The sequence below is a fragment of the Vespa velutina genome, chromosome 13, assembly GCF_912470025.1.
Source record: "Vespa velutina chromosome 13, iVesVel2.1, whole genome shotgun sequence".
Lineage (NCBI taxonomy): Eukaryota > Metazoa > Arthropoda > Insecta > Hymenoptera > Vespidae > Vespa > Vespa velutina.
Window position 1 is genome coordinate 5,114,272 of NC_062200.1, and position 13,675 is coordinate 5,127,946.

The following is a 13,675-nucleotide window of genomic DNA, read 5'->3' on the forward strand; positions in this document are numbered from 1 at the left end:
TATCAGGAAAATTATTTATTGTAGTCGAGTTTTTTTAAATGATTAGAAAACAGTAAAATGATCCCAGTTGATATTAGGCTTAAAGTATACACATTTAATATAGTCTAAAATACTTTGTACATAAAAGAAATTGAAATCGTATAATGCAGTTTACACTGTATGTCTAAAAAAAAAAAAAAAAAAAATATTTAAAAAACATAACACATCTCTTCAAATTGAGTTATTAGAGGTATGCTAATTTGGCAAAATTATGCAATTAGTTTATCGAGTTAAACGGTGCTTTTTTTTATTTAAAGAATAACATAGAAACGATATGAATTATTACAAATATCTACGGAAATAGTTGTAACAAAATTTATATTATATTATGTATGTTAGAATTAAATGTAACCGAGAGATTTTTGTTTAACCTTTTTAAATAGTTTTAAATATCACTCCAAACGAAGTTTATTTATCACATTTATAGCAAATTGTATAAAAGAGAACTATTCTGATAATATTATAAATTATTGACAACCTTAATAAATATCATAACAAAATAAGTATTATCAAGTTACGTTACATTTCTTAATAATGTTAAGATAAAATTTGTATGGGGGAAAATGATTGATATTAATCATGAAATTTTAATCACTCATAACTTTAATATTTAATAAATCTATTTTAAATAGAAATGCATTTTATATAGAAATGCATACAATTATTAATCGAACATATTTATTTTCTGTTGATTCAAATTTTTCCTCCAATTTTGTAACAACGAAGTCATGAGCAATAAATATATAATGATTGCAAGAGATAAATTGATCCTTTGGAAAAGCATTTGTTTATGTGAAATTATAAAATAAATTTTTTCTTGCAAATTTTATCTCGTTTGTGAGTACGTAGGTACATTTAATTAGTGGAAGTATCGCAAGGGACAAATAGAGGGGGAAAGAGAGAGAAAGAGAGAAAAACAGAGAGAGAGAGAGAGAGAGAGAGAGAGAGAGAGAAAGAAAGAGAAAAAGAGAGAGAGAGAAAGAGGGAGGGAAACGATCGATCAGGTTAACCATGCAATAAACCGCCATAAATCGCATTCGACGTGATACAAGAGTAAAGGGTTTAAATTAATATTCATACGCTTTTGAAAGCTTCACCGCCGATTCGTTTATGCGAATTCCATCTACACGTGAGTGCGTGTTCGTTGCTACGACGACAAACGGGCTTGCGAAGAGAGGACGTTGGTGTTAACATACTTAATAGTCCGTTTATATCCACGTGCGATTTCTCTCAGCCTTAATGGATGTTAAATCATTGTTTAGGATCGCTTTACCTCTAAAATCATGAACGTAAGCACGGAAATCGAGAAACTATTCTCTCGCGGTGTTCCTCTTCTCTTTCTCTCTCTCTCTCTCTCTCTCTCTCTTTTACTCGGGTCGGTCCATATTGGCCGACATTAATCGCCGTTAATATAAAATACGTTGAAATATAGAGGAGAAGTATAAGTTCGTATTTAATGCTTTATTCTCGACTATAGCGATAATAGTAGTGGTGTGTGTTGGTAGTGGTAACGATGAGTGGTGGTAGTAATGCAGTTGCCACGAATTTAATATTACATGATTACTCTCTTATCAACCCATTATTATTATTATTATTATTATTATTAATATTATTATTATTATTATTATTATTATTATTATTATTACTATTATTATTATTAATATTTATTTATTTATTTATTTTATACATTTTTCATTCTTCATTTTTAACATTTCTTATTCTATAACATTCTTCATTGTTCGTTTTTTTTTGTTTTCGAGAAACGTTTCGAATCGATTTTTTGTAAGTATTTGTTATTCCATTCTCGTTGAAAAGATGTAAAAATTCTCTTTACACGATCAAGAGGTTTTGTAATCTATGCTACGTCAAGAACGATGATCAAACATTGGTCGACACCAAGTGTCAATCTGTTATCGTAAATCCTTTCGGTAAATATTGGAAACGCGTATTCACCTACGTTTCGCCATTCCTTTCTCTTCTTTCTTTTTTTTTTCTTTCTGTTCCTTTTTTCTTTCTTTTTTTTTTTTTTTTTTTTTTTTTTTACTTTTTTTATCCTTTCCGAATTTATTCGAATTGAAATCGTACGAAAACGATCCCCTAATTAATTTATCGACGAATATATTTTTCCCATGTATTTTCAAATGAAATTATTTATTTCTGCTTACCATTGTCTGCAATAGTTTGTTAAAATTAATTTGACTATCTTCGATTTAAATGTTCAAAAGTAATTAACTTTTACTTTCTCTCAAACTTTTCTGTTATTAATGGAAAATTTTTTTATATCGAAAAATATAAAAAAAATTTCTCTCTCTCTCTCTCTCTCTCCGTCTTTCTTTCTATTTCTCTCTCTCTCTCTCCCTCTCTCTCTCTCTCTCTCTCTCTGTCTTTCTCTCTATTTATCACTCTCTCTCTCTCTGTCTTTCTCTTTATTTCTCTCTCTCTCTCTTTCTGTCTTTCTCTCTATTTATCACTCTCTCTCTCTCTGTCTTTCTCTTTATTTCTCTCTCTCTCTCTTTCTGTCTTTCTCTCTATTTATCTCTCCCTCTCTCTCTCTCTCTTTCTCTCTATTTATATCTCTCTCTTTCTCTTTCTTTCTCTCTTTCTCTCTATCTCTTTTTCGTTGAAAGATCATCCCCACATAGTAGAAATATGTGCGAAACGAGTGAAGCATTACGGTTTGATGATTTTGTACAGTCGAAACATCGAATAATCTTTATATCAACCGAATGTTATGTTTTTCTTTTCACGTTACAGCCTCCATTGTATAGAATTATTTGGCGTGAAAATGACAGCAGTATTATCCGTCTGTCCGTGTACCGTTAGGCCAAAAGAAAGAAAGAGAGAGAAAGAGAGAGAAAGAGAGAGAGAAGAGAGTATTTAGCATGGTTACTCGAACGGAATCGAACGGAAGTACAAAGCGAATCGTATCTTTGAGCCTTCGTTTTGTTTCGACCGAACTGCATCGGAGATGCCGCGTCGAGTTCTCCTACGTCGTTTCCTGCTGCTTTTCGTGTTGTTTCATCGTCTCATTGATGGGATCTCTCAGTGTCTTTCGAACGACACGTGTACGAGAGGTAAAAGGGCAAAGGATGATGAGAACGCGAGGTATCTGATATTTCCACAGGGAAGTAACGTTCAGGTGAGATGCCAACCAGATTGAATTTATTGCCTCGAACGTGGCTCGTTGTTTCGCCGATAACTCGTAACGTTACGAACTAAAAAATCGACCGAGATTTATAACTGATATTATCGTTTTTTCTTTTTCGTTTCTTTTTTTTTCTTTTTTTTTTGTTTTTCTTTTTTTTCCCCTTCTTTTTTTGGTTGACGGCAAAAGACTCGAAAATACGTATGCGTTGTGTTTGGATTGGAGTAAAAGGGAATAGTATAAAAAAAAAAAGATTCGAACTCGTCCATCGACGAGTTAATCGGCAACAAAAAAAAAGGGAAAAAAAAAGAAAAAAGAAAAGGAGAAAAAAGAGAAAGTGAAAATAAAAGATAAAAACACACAGATGATTCACATGAAAAAGGATTCGAGCGTATTTTATCGAATTCTCCGTGTTAACGACTTAAAAAAAAAAAAAAAAATCTATAATACCGCTTGTTCGTTAAAGGAAAGTAGTACGAAGCACAGAGCTGATAGAGAAACTTTTTCACAAGTTCACCTATCACAGGGAACTTTGATAATAGGACATTTTCGAAAGTCGCTTTTGATTAACTAATTTTGCCGTGGCGAATACGGATAACTAATCGTTACGATGGACGAAGTTAAGCATGGATGGTTATTAAACGATAAAAATTAACAACTTTTTGCTTATTATCGTTCTTTTACGTCATTGCCGACACTAGTCGATCTTACATACTAATATATCTCACGGTTTATGATAGAAAAGGAAAATTTACGAAAAACTACACTTTTAATCTTCCTTCATCACTAACATTTTTATTTTATAAAGTATATGTAATCCTCGCGCTTCAAGATCAATATCGGTTTATATCGAAAAATAAAAATAAAAATCTTGGATATTTAATATTTACACATCTTAATTTCTTAGTATCAATTATCAAGACCCGTTACAGTTGATCCGAGTACTTAGTTTAATTACCACCGTATATTATTATTCCATCTGTTTTATATAAAAAATAATTGTTTTCTTTAAATAAGAATTGCTCGTTAAACGCGAACAAAACTTTCTAACAGATCTAACATTTCTTACTCGATCATTACCTTCTTATATATTTACATAGGTTTAACAGATTATTCCTAAAATCAATGATCGTATACGTAAACGTCTAAAGTTGCATTGATGTGAGTATAGACTTTTTGACTTTGAAATCATAGTGATCAACCAGTTGGATCGGTAAAACGATGATAAAATGGAAGTCATTACATGCCGGTCGAATTTCGAAAGAAGATGTATGCTTACATAAAGAATAAATCGCTCTCATTCGTGGAATCGATTCAAAAAGAGAGAAAAGAGAAAGAGAGAGAGAGAGAGAGAGAGAGAGAGAGAGAGAGAGAGAGAGAAAGAAAGAGAAAGAAAACCATCGAATGGAGGAAAGACTTTCCCCTCGGAGCTATCTCGTTTCAATATTTCAAGCGATTCGATGATCGAGTAAACTTCGCGCGTAAGACAAGCAATCGATTCGAATGTCGGTAAATAACTTCGTGACTCGGGCTACAATATAGGTAAGATTGTTTTTTGAAAACAATGCAATCGGAATGGATATCTCTCTCTTTCTCTCTCTCTCTCTCTCTCTCTCTCTCTCTTTCCCTCCTTCTCTCTCTTTCTTTCTTTTTTTCTCTCTTTCTTTCTCTCTTTTAGAAAATGGAAAACATTTCTTATGGAAATAAAAACTGTCTTAACAAAAGAAAATAGAAACAACAAATAGAAATCTAATTTCGTTAGATATTTACATAGAAAAACTTTCTTTGTAATAACTCCATATGACTAATCGATTTAGTATAACATTCTCTTTTTTTTTTCTTTTCGGTATTTCATATCCACATGCATATACACAGTTGGTATACTGCATGACCATCAGCACGTACTCGAAGCCTCAAGGAATGTTTACCGTTGGTGTTACGGCCGGACTGGCATGGGAGCTTCCTCATAGAAATACCGTATTGTACAGGAAGCCAGCCGAGGTTTATCATCGTCGAAGCAGAAGGGAGTTGTACCGCAAAGTGGAACTAATGCTGAAAACGTGAGTGACATGCACAGAGCGAGGGAAAGAGGAAAGGCGACAAAGAGAGGGAGAGAGAGAGTGACAGAGAGAGAGAGAGAGAGAGAGAGAGAGAGAGAGGAAGAGAAAGAGGGGATGGGTGATGCGCGTGTCTACTCGATACCTGCGTGTCATTGGCACTGTCCACATTATTGGACAATTTATTGGAAGCTATATATTTCTCTCTCTCTCTCTCTCTCTTTTTTTAATTATATCGTTTTTTTTTCTTTATTTCTAAGTATCTTATCATCGCGGGAAGCAAATTACATCTATCGAATATTGAACTCCGTTTAAAATCAATATTACGATCATTATGAATTCTAACAATTGTCAATGATAATGCACGTTAAAGGTTGGTTAACTCGATTTTATAAAAAGTTACTCGACATATTTTTTCTGGTATTACCTATTCTCTGATTATTCAAGAGAGAGAGAGAGAGAGAGAGAGAGAGAGAGAATGAGAGAAAGAGAGAAAGATCATATATAATTATTTTTATTCGTACTTCGAGAAGTTCTGTCATAACGCCCCGACGCTTTCCTCTTATTTGCATTGCATGTTCTATATAGATATGTACTAATGCGTATATATGTTTGTATGTGTGTGTGTGCAATTTAACGAAAAAAACCACGATAAAAAGTGGCTTGCCTTTCCGTAATATGCCTAGCATACGAGTGCTCGTATGCATGGAAAATAACGACAAGGTAACTGTAATTACCGCGTAATACATATTACGAGGTGCAAACGTTTCACGGAATTACATTTGTAAATCCGTTGGATTAGACGGCACCTAGGATGGGTGGAACTTCGCGAATTAAACGAAAAATGAATGTGAAGTTTCTTTTTACGAAAAATCGATCAATTGTTTTTACAAGCAATTTAAAAATGCAAAACAAAGCGAAAAATAAGATAAAAATAGCGAATCGTTAAGTAAATATTTTTTTTTTTTTTTTTTTTTTTTTTTTTTTTTTTTTTTTATGAAAATTGTTCTTATCGTTATCGTACAATCGATTTTATTTAATTAAGCTAGAGTTTCCTTGTATTGAAACAATTATCGATCTCTTTCCTTTTTAATCTCTCTCTCTCTCTCTCTCTCTCTCTCTCTCTCTCTCTCTCTCTCTCTGTCTGTCTATCTGCCTGTCTGTCTCTCTTATTTTCCGATAAATTCGGCAAAAAGCAGAGAAAGCAATGAGCGACAAAAAGAAAATAATCTCCATGATATCGATGCTAAAGGCATCCGAGTATCCGAGACCTTTTAATGAGAGATTCAGCGACGAAGTTGGAATCTTAAGACGGTCGTTTAAAAAAAAATAATAATAATAAAATAAAAAACGAAGAAAATACGAAAAAAGAACTAACAACAGTTCGCTCCGCTCGTTTCAAAGAGGCCGTACGATAACGAGTGTCGAACGCGTGAATCTCTTTCCTTTCCTTCATCCTTTACACTCGCGTTCAATGTAATATAAGTCGTGAAAAGAAAAGAAGAAGAAGAAAAAAAAAAAGAAAATAGAGAAAACAGAGAAAAGGAAAAAAGAAAACAACGACGATACACAAGGCAACGACATACGCTACGATCACATCAATTTTTTCTCTCCTGGGGAGACACGAAAAAAGCAATTTTTTTTCCGTACGTGAGATGTTTTTTGCCCTTTTTCTTCTTTCTTTCTTTCTTTCTTTCTTTCTTTCTTTTTTTCTTCTTTTTTTTTTCATCTTTCGTCAGTTCAATGCATCACGATTCCGACGCCACGAATCTTCGAAAGGTTTCGTTTTCTCCTTCTTCTTTTTCTTCCTTTTCCTTTTTCTCTTCTTCATTTTCGTCGTAGGATAACGAGCGTCGAACGCGTGAATCACTTTCCTTCCCTATTCTTATTATTCGCGTAATATAAGTTGTAAAGAGAAAAAAAAAACAACAACAAGATGACGACCGTACAACGACTTTACTCATTTTTTTCCTCTCCTGATGACACAAAAAAAAGAACTATGTTTGGTATACGCGATACTTAATCTTTTTTCTTCCCCTTATTTACTTTACTTTTTTCATCAGCTCAACGTTACGATTTGCCAAGTTTCGAAAGGTGTCTTCTTCCTTTTCTTCTTCCTCTTCTTCTTATTCCTTCGCAGTTTCTTTTTCTTCTTCTTTTGCTTAGCTTTCATGACGAAAAGAAAATGACGAGAGGTGAGTCGAAAAGCAAAAGGTCGACTGCTCGAAGCCATTGTACCCTTCCACCTTGAGCAACGATGCTTCGATAAGAGTGAACTATCAGGTACCTGCTTGCATGGATAAAGAGAGAGAGAGAGAGAGAGAGAGAGAGAGAGAGAGAGAAAGGGGGGATAGAAAGCTCATGAGAGTGATTTTGGCACACTTGACGAAAATTTTAGCTTTCTTTCTTTTTTTTTAGCTTTCTCTTTTCTATATATACATATATATGTAGAGAGAGATATATGGAACGAATTCTCGAAGGTATAGAAAAAGAAGAGTAAAGGTCCAAAAAGGTTATAGATGAGAAGGGAGAGCAGTAAGATGGGAAGAAAAGAACCCTCGACAATAGTCAAGAGAAGGCATTATTCGAATGCTCGTACCGATCAATTAATGCGCTCGAGTGCCCTTTATAAAGAAGCATTTGCTAAAGCTAAGAATTGGTACGTGTATGGGATTAAGAGGTCGCAAAAGGATCGTTCATTCCTCTCTTTCTCTCTCTTTTTCTCTCTTTTTCTCTCTATCTCTTTCTTCCCCTTTCTTACTTTCTCTTTACCACTTTAGACCATATACCCTCTTTCATGTCATGAAACAAATCATCTTTCTTTTGAAAGAAAAAATAAAATAATACAATATTGTAAAGAGAGATAAAGAACAAAGAGAGATAGGTAAATAAATATTTACATAAGTTATAGTTATACAGGGAATCCGTTTATATTATTTATTAAAGAAAAATTTGTGAATATGAATTATTATCATTTTTTTTTTTTTTTTTTTATTAAAGAACACACGATTTTATCTTTTTCTCATTTTTTTTTTTTTTTCAAAAATATTGTTTCACGAGAAAATCATGGATATAATAAAATCTACATCCTTGATTATTTTCATTCATCTATACAGTACATATCTTTTGTGTTAAATCTTATTTTTTGATCATTCAACTATTATTTAAAGAAATCGATTTGACAGCTACTTTTGATATTATTTATTAAGACAAGCTTTACATTCAGTCGTATAATAATATTGTATATATCGAGATAGATGGTACAATATTATATTGTTATATGTTACGATACTAACAGTCGGCTATTGCTTTAGGGATCGTTGGAATTCTGAGTTGTTCGAATAGCACGTTGCAAGGCCCTTTAGAAGGCTAAGGGAATATTCTGTAGCAGTGACATTACTATGAGAGAGAGAGAGAGAGAGAGAGAGAGAGAGAGAGAGAGGGAGAGAGAGAGGAAGAGAGAGAGCCCTGATATCAACGTTCTAGCCGGCATTATCGCCAAGTTAATGAATAGACCGTAGACTCTTGGCGAAACTGACGGCCGATAACGAGGATGATAGTTACAAACGACACCGTCGTATCCCCTCTCTCTCTCTCTCTCTCTCTCTCTCTCTCTCTCTCTCTCTCTCTCTTTCTCTTTCTCTCTGTGTCTGCCTCTGTCTCTTTCTTTCATACACAGACTCACTCTGTGTGTGTACGTGCACCATTTAACGTGTATCGCAAGTCACGTCGTGTGACTTCTCTCCTTTCCTTCCTTCCTTCCTTCCTTCCTTCCTTCCTTCCTTCCTTCCTTCCTTCCTTCCTTCCTTCCTTCCTTTCAGGGTTAACGAGAAGCGAGTTCCCCTCGTCCTTAATATCTTCGGGAATATAAGCAATCTTATTTGATTTTCTTCTTTTCTCTTACGTCAGACGAAGACAATGAAGTTTATCGAAGAATTTGCTTGTATTAAAATCTGAATATTATGAGGATAAATAGTAAATTTCGTGGCACCCATTTTTGTTAATAGGCGCATGAAATAACTTTATTTATACATGTGTAGATAATGTTTTTACGAATAATATTTATTTGTTTGGGTTTAGTCAGGGTAAAGATGGCAAGGCTTGCGTTCTCAAAGCTATTTGCAAGGCTTCTAAAAGGGATAGAGACATGGTCGGCAAGGGTACCTTCCTTGAAGAAATCCTACATACAATTTTCACGTAAGTATTCGCGATTAAACGAATGAAAATGATTTTATCACGATCTATAAAATCTGTAAAAATCATTGATCTATAAAATCTCGAGTGTTGATCTGTAAAATTGTTAATAACGTTTTATAATTACCTGGTCGACGTCAAAATGATAAAAATGATCGTACTTTGTTATTTATTTTTTTTTTTTTTTTTTACAATTTGCAGGTAATACTATATAAACATAAAAAATTTTATTTATCTTAATGTGTGTACTGTACTTATGTACATTGAATCTTAGTTAAAGTCAATGTAACGCATTAAAACATACCGATCGAAACTTTTAAAAACGTTTTATCTAATAAACTGGAAGCAAGATCCTTACAAATAAAAAAATAAAAAATTCATACATTTTATTAAAAATATGCGAGCAACGTGACACTTATGTATATATGCGCATACATTCATTTAAATATCTATCCTATACATATATTTCAAGAATATAAATTACAAATTATCTTTTCTGAAAGATTTCAAAGGACGCGTATAGTGATGAATAGGATATAGATAAACGTTAACCACAGCAAAAAGGCTATTAGGAAGCTCGAGGGCATAGAAACTTTGAGAAAATCTTCGACTTAAAAGAAAAAGGGTTAAAAAGTCAAAGGAGAGGTTATCTTCACTATTTTATTTTAACAAAATGTTAATATTATTCATAAGATCGAGAAGATGACGTAGCGCTTTTAACGTTCCTATCACTTTTCTCCTTTCTTTCTTCTTTGACAAGCACCAACTGAAAAGTTTTCGTCTTCGAAACGTTGTTCGAAACATTTTCACTAGGGCCAAAGAATTTCCCTTGGTAACTTTTGACGTTGCTTTGAAAGCCAACTTCTTCGATGCTGATCTTTAAAGAAAGAGAGAAAGAAAGGAAGAAAGAGAAATTAAATTCTACGAGGAAGTATCGATAAGTGTTAGAAGCAGGAAGTTGTGTGTAGAAGTTGATCTCTGAAAAGTTTACAAGGACAGAAAATCCGATCGTTCGAATACAATTCTGGTCCATTCGATGTTACGTTTAAGAATAAACACTCGTTCTATCAAATTTTGTTCGAGTAACTTCACAAGTGACCATTTTAATATCCAACAGAATTTATTTTGCTCTTACATTTGAAATTCTACTGATTTGTTTTTTATTTTACTAAAAAGCTAAATTGGAATAGGCTTAATGCTTTCAAATACATAGGTAGTTATTCTTGTCTATTGGAAGGGATTCCAGAATCGATTAACGAGAGATTGCTCGACTCGTTTTCAATAGAAACCCCTTATCGAAGTTTGTAGTATAATTCCCGTACCAAAGTAATTCGTTCCTTTAAACGATGAATCTCAAGTGTTAAACACGTTGAACCAATTTCGATCCTGACAAGCACCAATGTGCTTCCTTTTACAAAGTAGACAAGAATCTTGGCTTGTATTTACGTTGCCTTTACGTTCTACTTCGTTCTGGATTTCCCAGAAGAAAACGTTCCTACGTAGTCATTTTACGTAGTCAATTTATTTTTCGTCTTTCGAGTTTCATATATGTATTCATGAAAAGTATTACAGAAATATTTTGTTAATAAAATAATTTATTATTTCTCGTAATTCTTTTCTTCTTCTTTTTTTTTTTCTTTTTGTTAAATTTATTCTCATTATTTTCTTTAATATCTTTCAAATTTTTACTGTAATATAATGATAAGAGAGAGAAAGAGAGAGAGAGAGAGAGAGAGAGATAGAAATAAACATAATGAATTATCATTTTTTTTTTAATTAAAGAAAAATATTATTTTTGAATATATAAACGATAGTAAAATAATATCTGTTTAATTTTCATGAGTTTGTTCAGTAATATACGTTTAGCGTCATTCAATGAAAAATATGTATGTGTATATAAATAAGTAAAAGATATATATTATATATGTATGAAAAATATGTAAATAAGTACGGTATTCATATCCAAAGAAAATATGATCTCAAGGGAGTTAATATAATTTAAATATTGATTATAAATTATAATACATATCATGCATTTGTATAACAGAATACATCTTCGTTATATCTTCTTGAGTAAGCAACATACCAATCGATATCTTTGAATTCTTGCGAGTTAGGTGAGCAAACGATCCTTCTATTAACCCTAAACTCGAACTTTTCGTGATCTATTATAGTTCATAGGACAATGTTGAAGTTTAGAACGGCTAAGATTAGCATCGTCCAATGGGATAGGTCATTAACAAGAAAACCATATCGGACGGTAGATAAGAAAATCAATGGCTAGTCAAGTAACTAGCTAATCATTAAGCTTTTGGTTCTAACAATTTGAAATTTCTATTTTAATTATATGATATAATTCAATACAGAATTGCAGTAATTAATTACACGATCTTATTCATTAAATAATTTCATTAATTAACTGTAACGTTTATAACGTTTATTAAGACATTTAACAATGTTTATACGATGAAAAATGATAAATTATTTAAATTATAGATTACCCGATGGTTTCTACGAGCATGATCCAATGACAGAATACGAGGAAGCCCATTGGAAGAAAGAAAATTGCAACGAATATATAGCAAAATGTCCAGACGTTTTTTGAAACAAGACGGATGAATTTTATTTTGATTTACTCATACATCGATAAATTTTTCTTCCGGAAAATCGCCTTTATGAGTACTCAGGCATCAACTATGTCAGACTTCCTCTAGAGAAGCTCGGAAACCGCTTTAGTTAATGCTGCATTTCTGCGGCCAAGTACATACCACATCTTCCATCCTATCATACTTCATCAAAACTTGGCAGCTCATTAACGAAATTAACGTAATAAATCTAAATCAATTAAATTATTCGTCGTTATATTAATCAATTTAACTTAATAAATATTTATATACCATTTAATACGATATTTAATAAGTTGTCAAAAGATCAAAGAAGAATAGTAACATTTTATTTATTCATTCTTATGTTTCTTTTTACTCTTATAATACGGGTATATAGTATTAGGGATAGTAGACACATAGAACTTCTAGTACATCCACTTCTACGTCCTCGTTGAACTGTATAATAAACATTCATGCTGTCAGAGCTTAATGCACTTTTTATTGCATATCGTCTGAGTGCTCTAGTATCTTCACGTTATATATCCCAACACTACATATGCTCTATTTCGTATGATATTTTATCGATACGTTTATCGTAAGTTCATATGATAATGTCGTTCTTAAAAAAATGACTTGATAGTATGACGTAAAAATTGTACTAATTAATGTGCCTAAATAAGTAGCTGATACACATTCGACGTGTCATCATACCTGCAAATTACATGAAAATATATATATATATATATATATATATATATATATATGTATCTACATATATACAAACTATATAAATGACTTCGTGTAATAACGCATGTTATTCTTTTTCAATGTTTGTATTTTCATAATTTCGATTAAATTAAACGCAATACAATCATTGTTATTAAACTTCAAGATAATGACTCGATTTATTTCAAGTAAATAAACATAGACATAAAGCAAAGAATAAAATTTTCAATTGCAATCTTCTAAATGGATAAGTAAATAATATGATGTCTTGGAATATTATAAAGCAATTAAATGTAAATAGTGTCTTCTCTATATGTTGATTTACTGCACATTTTGCATTTTTACAAGCTTAGTAATTGTGATACATTTATCAAGATCTTTAAACAAAGGAATAAAAAGGATCTGAAGAAAGATAAATGCAAAGATGGAAAGGGTACATCCTTGAACCTATTTAAGTTGCAATTTTACATAGCAATGATTAGGATAATGATATTAAAGATGGTAATAATAATAATAACGTTGATCATGATGACAATGATGAAACCTATACTACTATTAATACAGATTATGGCGATAGTATTGAATTCTACGAATTAGTACCGATACACGATGAAAACACGCTTGAATAATTATTGTTTATTTTAAAGTAAAAAGAAAATACCCATAGAAATAGTTTTTAAACTATTATATAAAAATTGTTATATTATATAAAAAGACGAATTAAGAGAACAGGGCGATTTGGGAATTGACGAGGAGTTGCGTTAATGACGCGCAATAGAAACCCTTTCTCTCTCTCCTTCTCTCTCTTACAATTGACGGCCTCTACCTAGATGAATAGTATTACAGCAACATATCTACGTCGATGTATCGTATGCTCCTGGTTACACGCCATGCGTACGTAAATGCAT

At 32.3% G+C, this 13,675-nt stretch overlaps 1 protein-coding gene across 1 annotated transcript; it reads left to right on the forward strand.

Moving 5' to 3' along the window:
* The first annotated feature begins 2,941 nt into the window (after positions 1–2,941).
* LOC124953597 lies at positions 2,942–12,751 on the forward strand. Its single transcript, XM_047505177.1, has 4 exons — positions 2,942–3,178; positions 5,060–5,244; positions 9,322–9,438; positions 11,932–12,751. Exons 1-4 carry the CDS (start codon positions 3,008–3,010, stop codon positions 12,038–12,040), a joined length of 582 nt encoding a protein of 193 aa, XP_047361133.1. The 5' UTR covers positions 2,942–3,007; the 3' UTR covers positions 12,041–12,751.
* The last annotated feature ends 924 nt before the right edge of the window (positions 12,752–13,675 follow it).

Coding starts and splice junctions, on each gene's coding strand:
- LOC124953597 (XM_047505177.1), top strand. CDS start 3,008: ATGCCGCGTCGAGTTCTCCTACGTCGTTTCCTGCTGCTTTTCGTGTTG. Junction 3,179..5,059: donor CACAGGGAAGTAACGTTCAG/GTGAGATGCCAA, acceptor GCATATACACAG/TTGGTATACTGCATGACCAT. Junction 5,245..9,321: donor GTGGAACTAATGCTGAAAAC/GTGAGTGACATG, acceptor GTTTGGGTTTAG/TCAGGGTAAAGATGGCAAGG.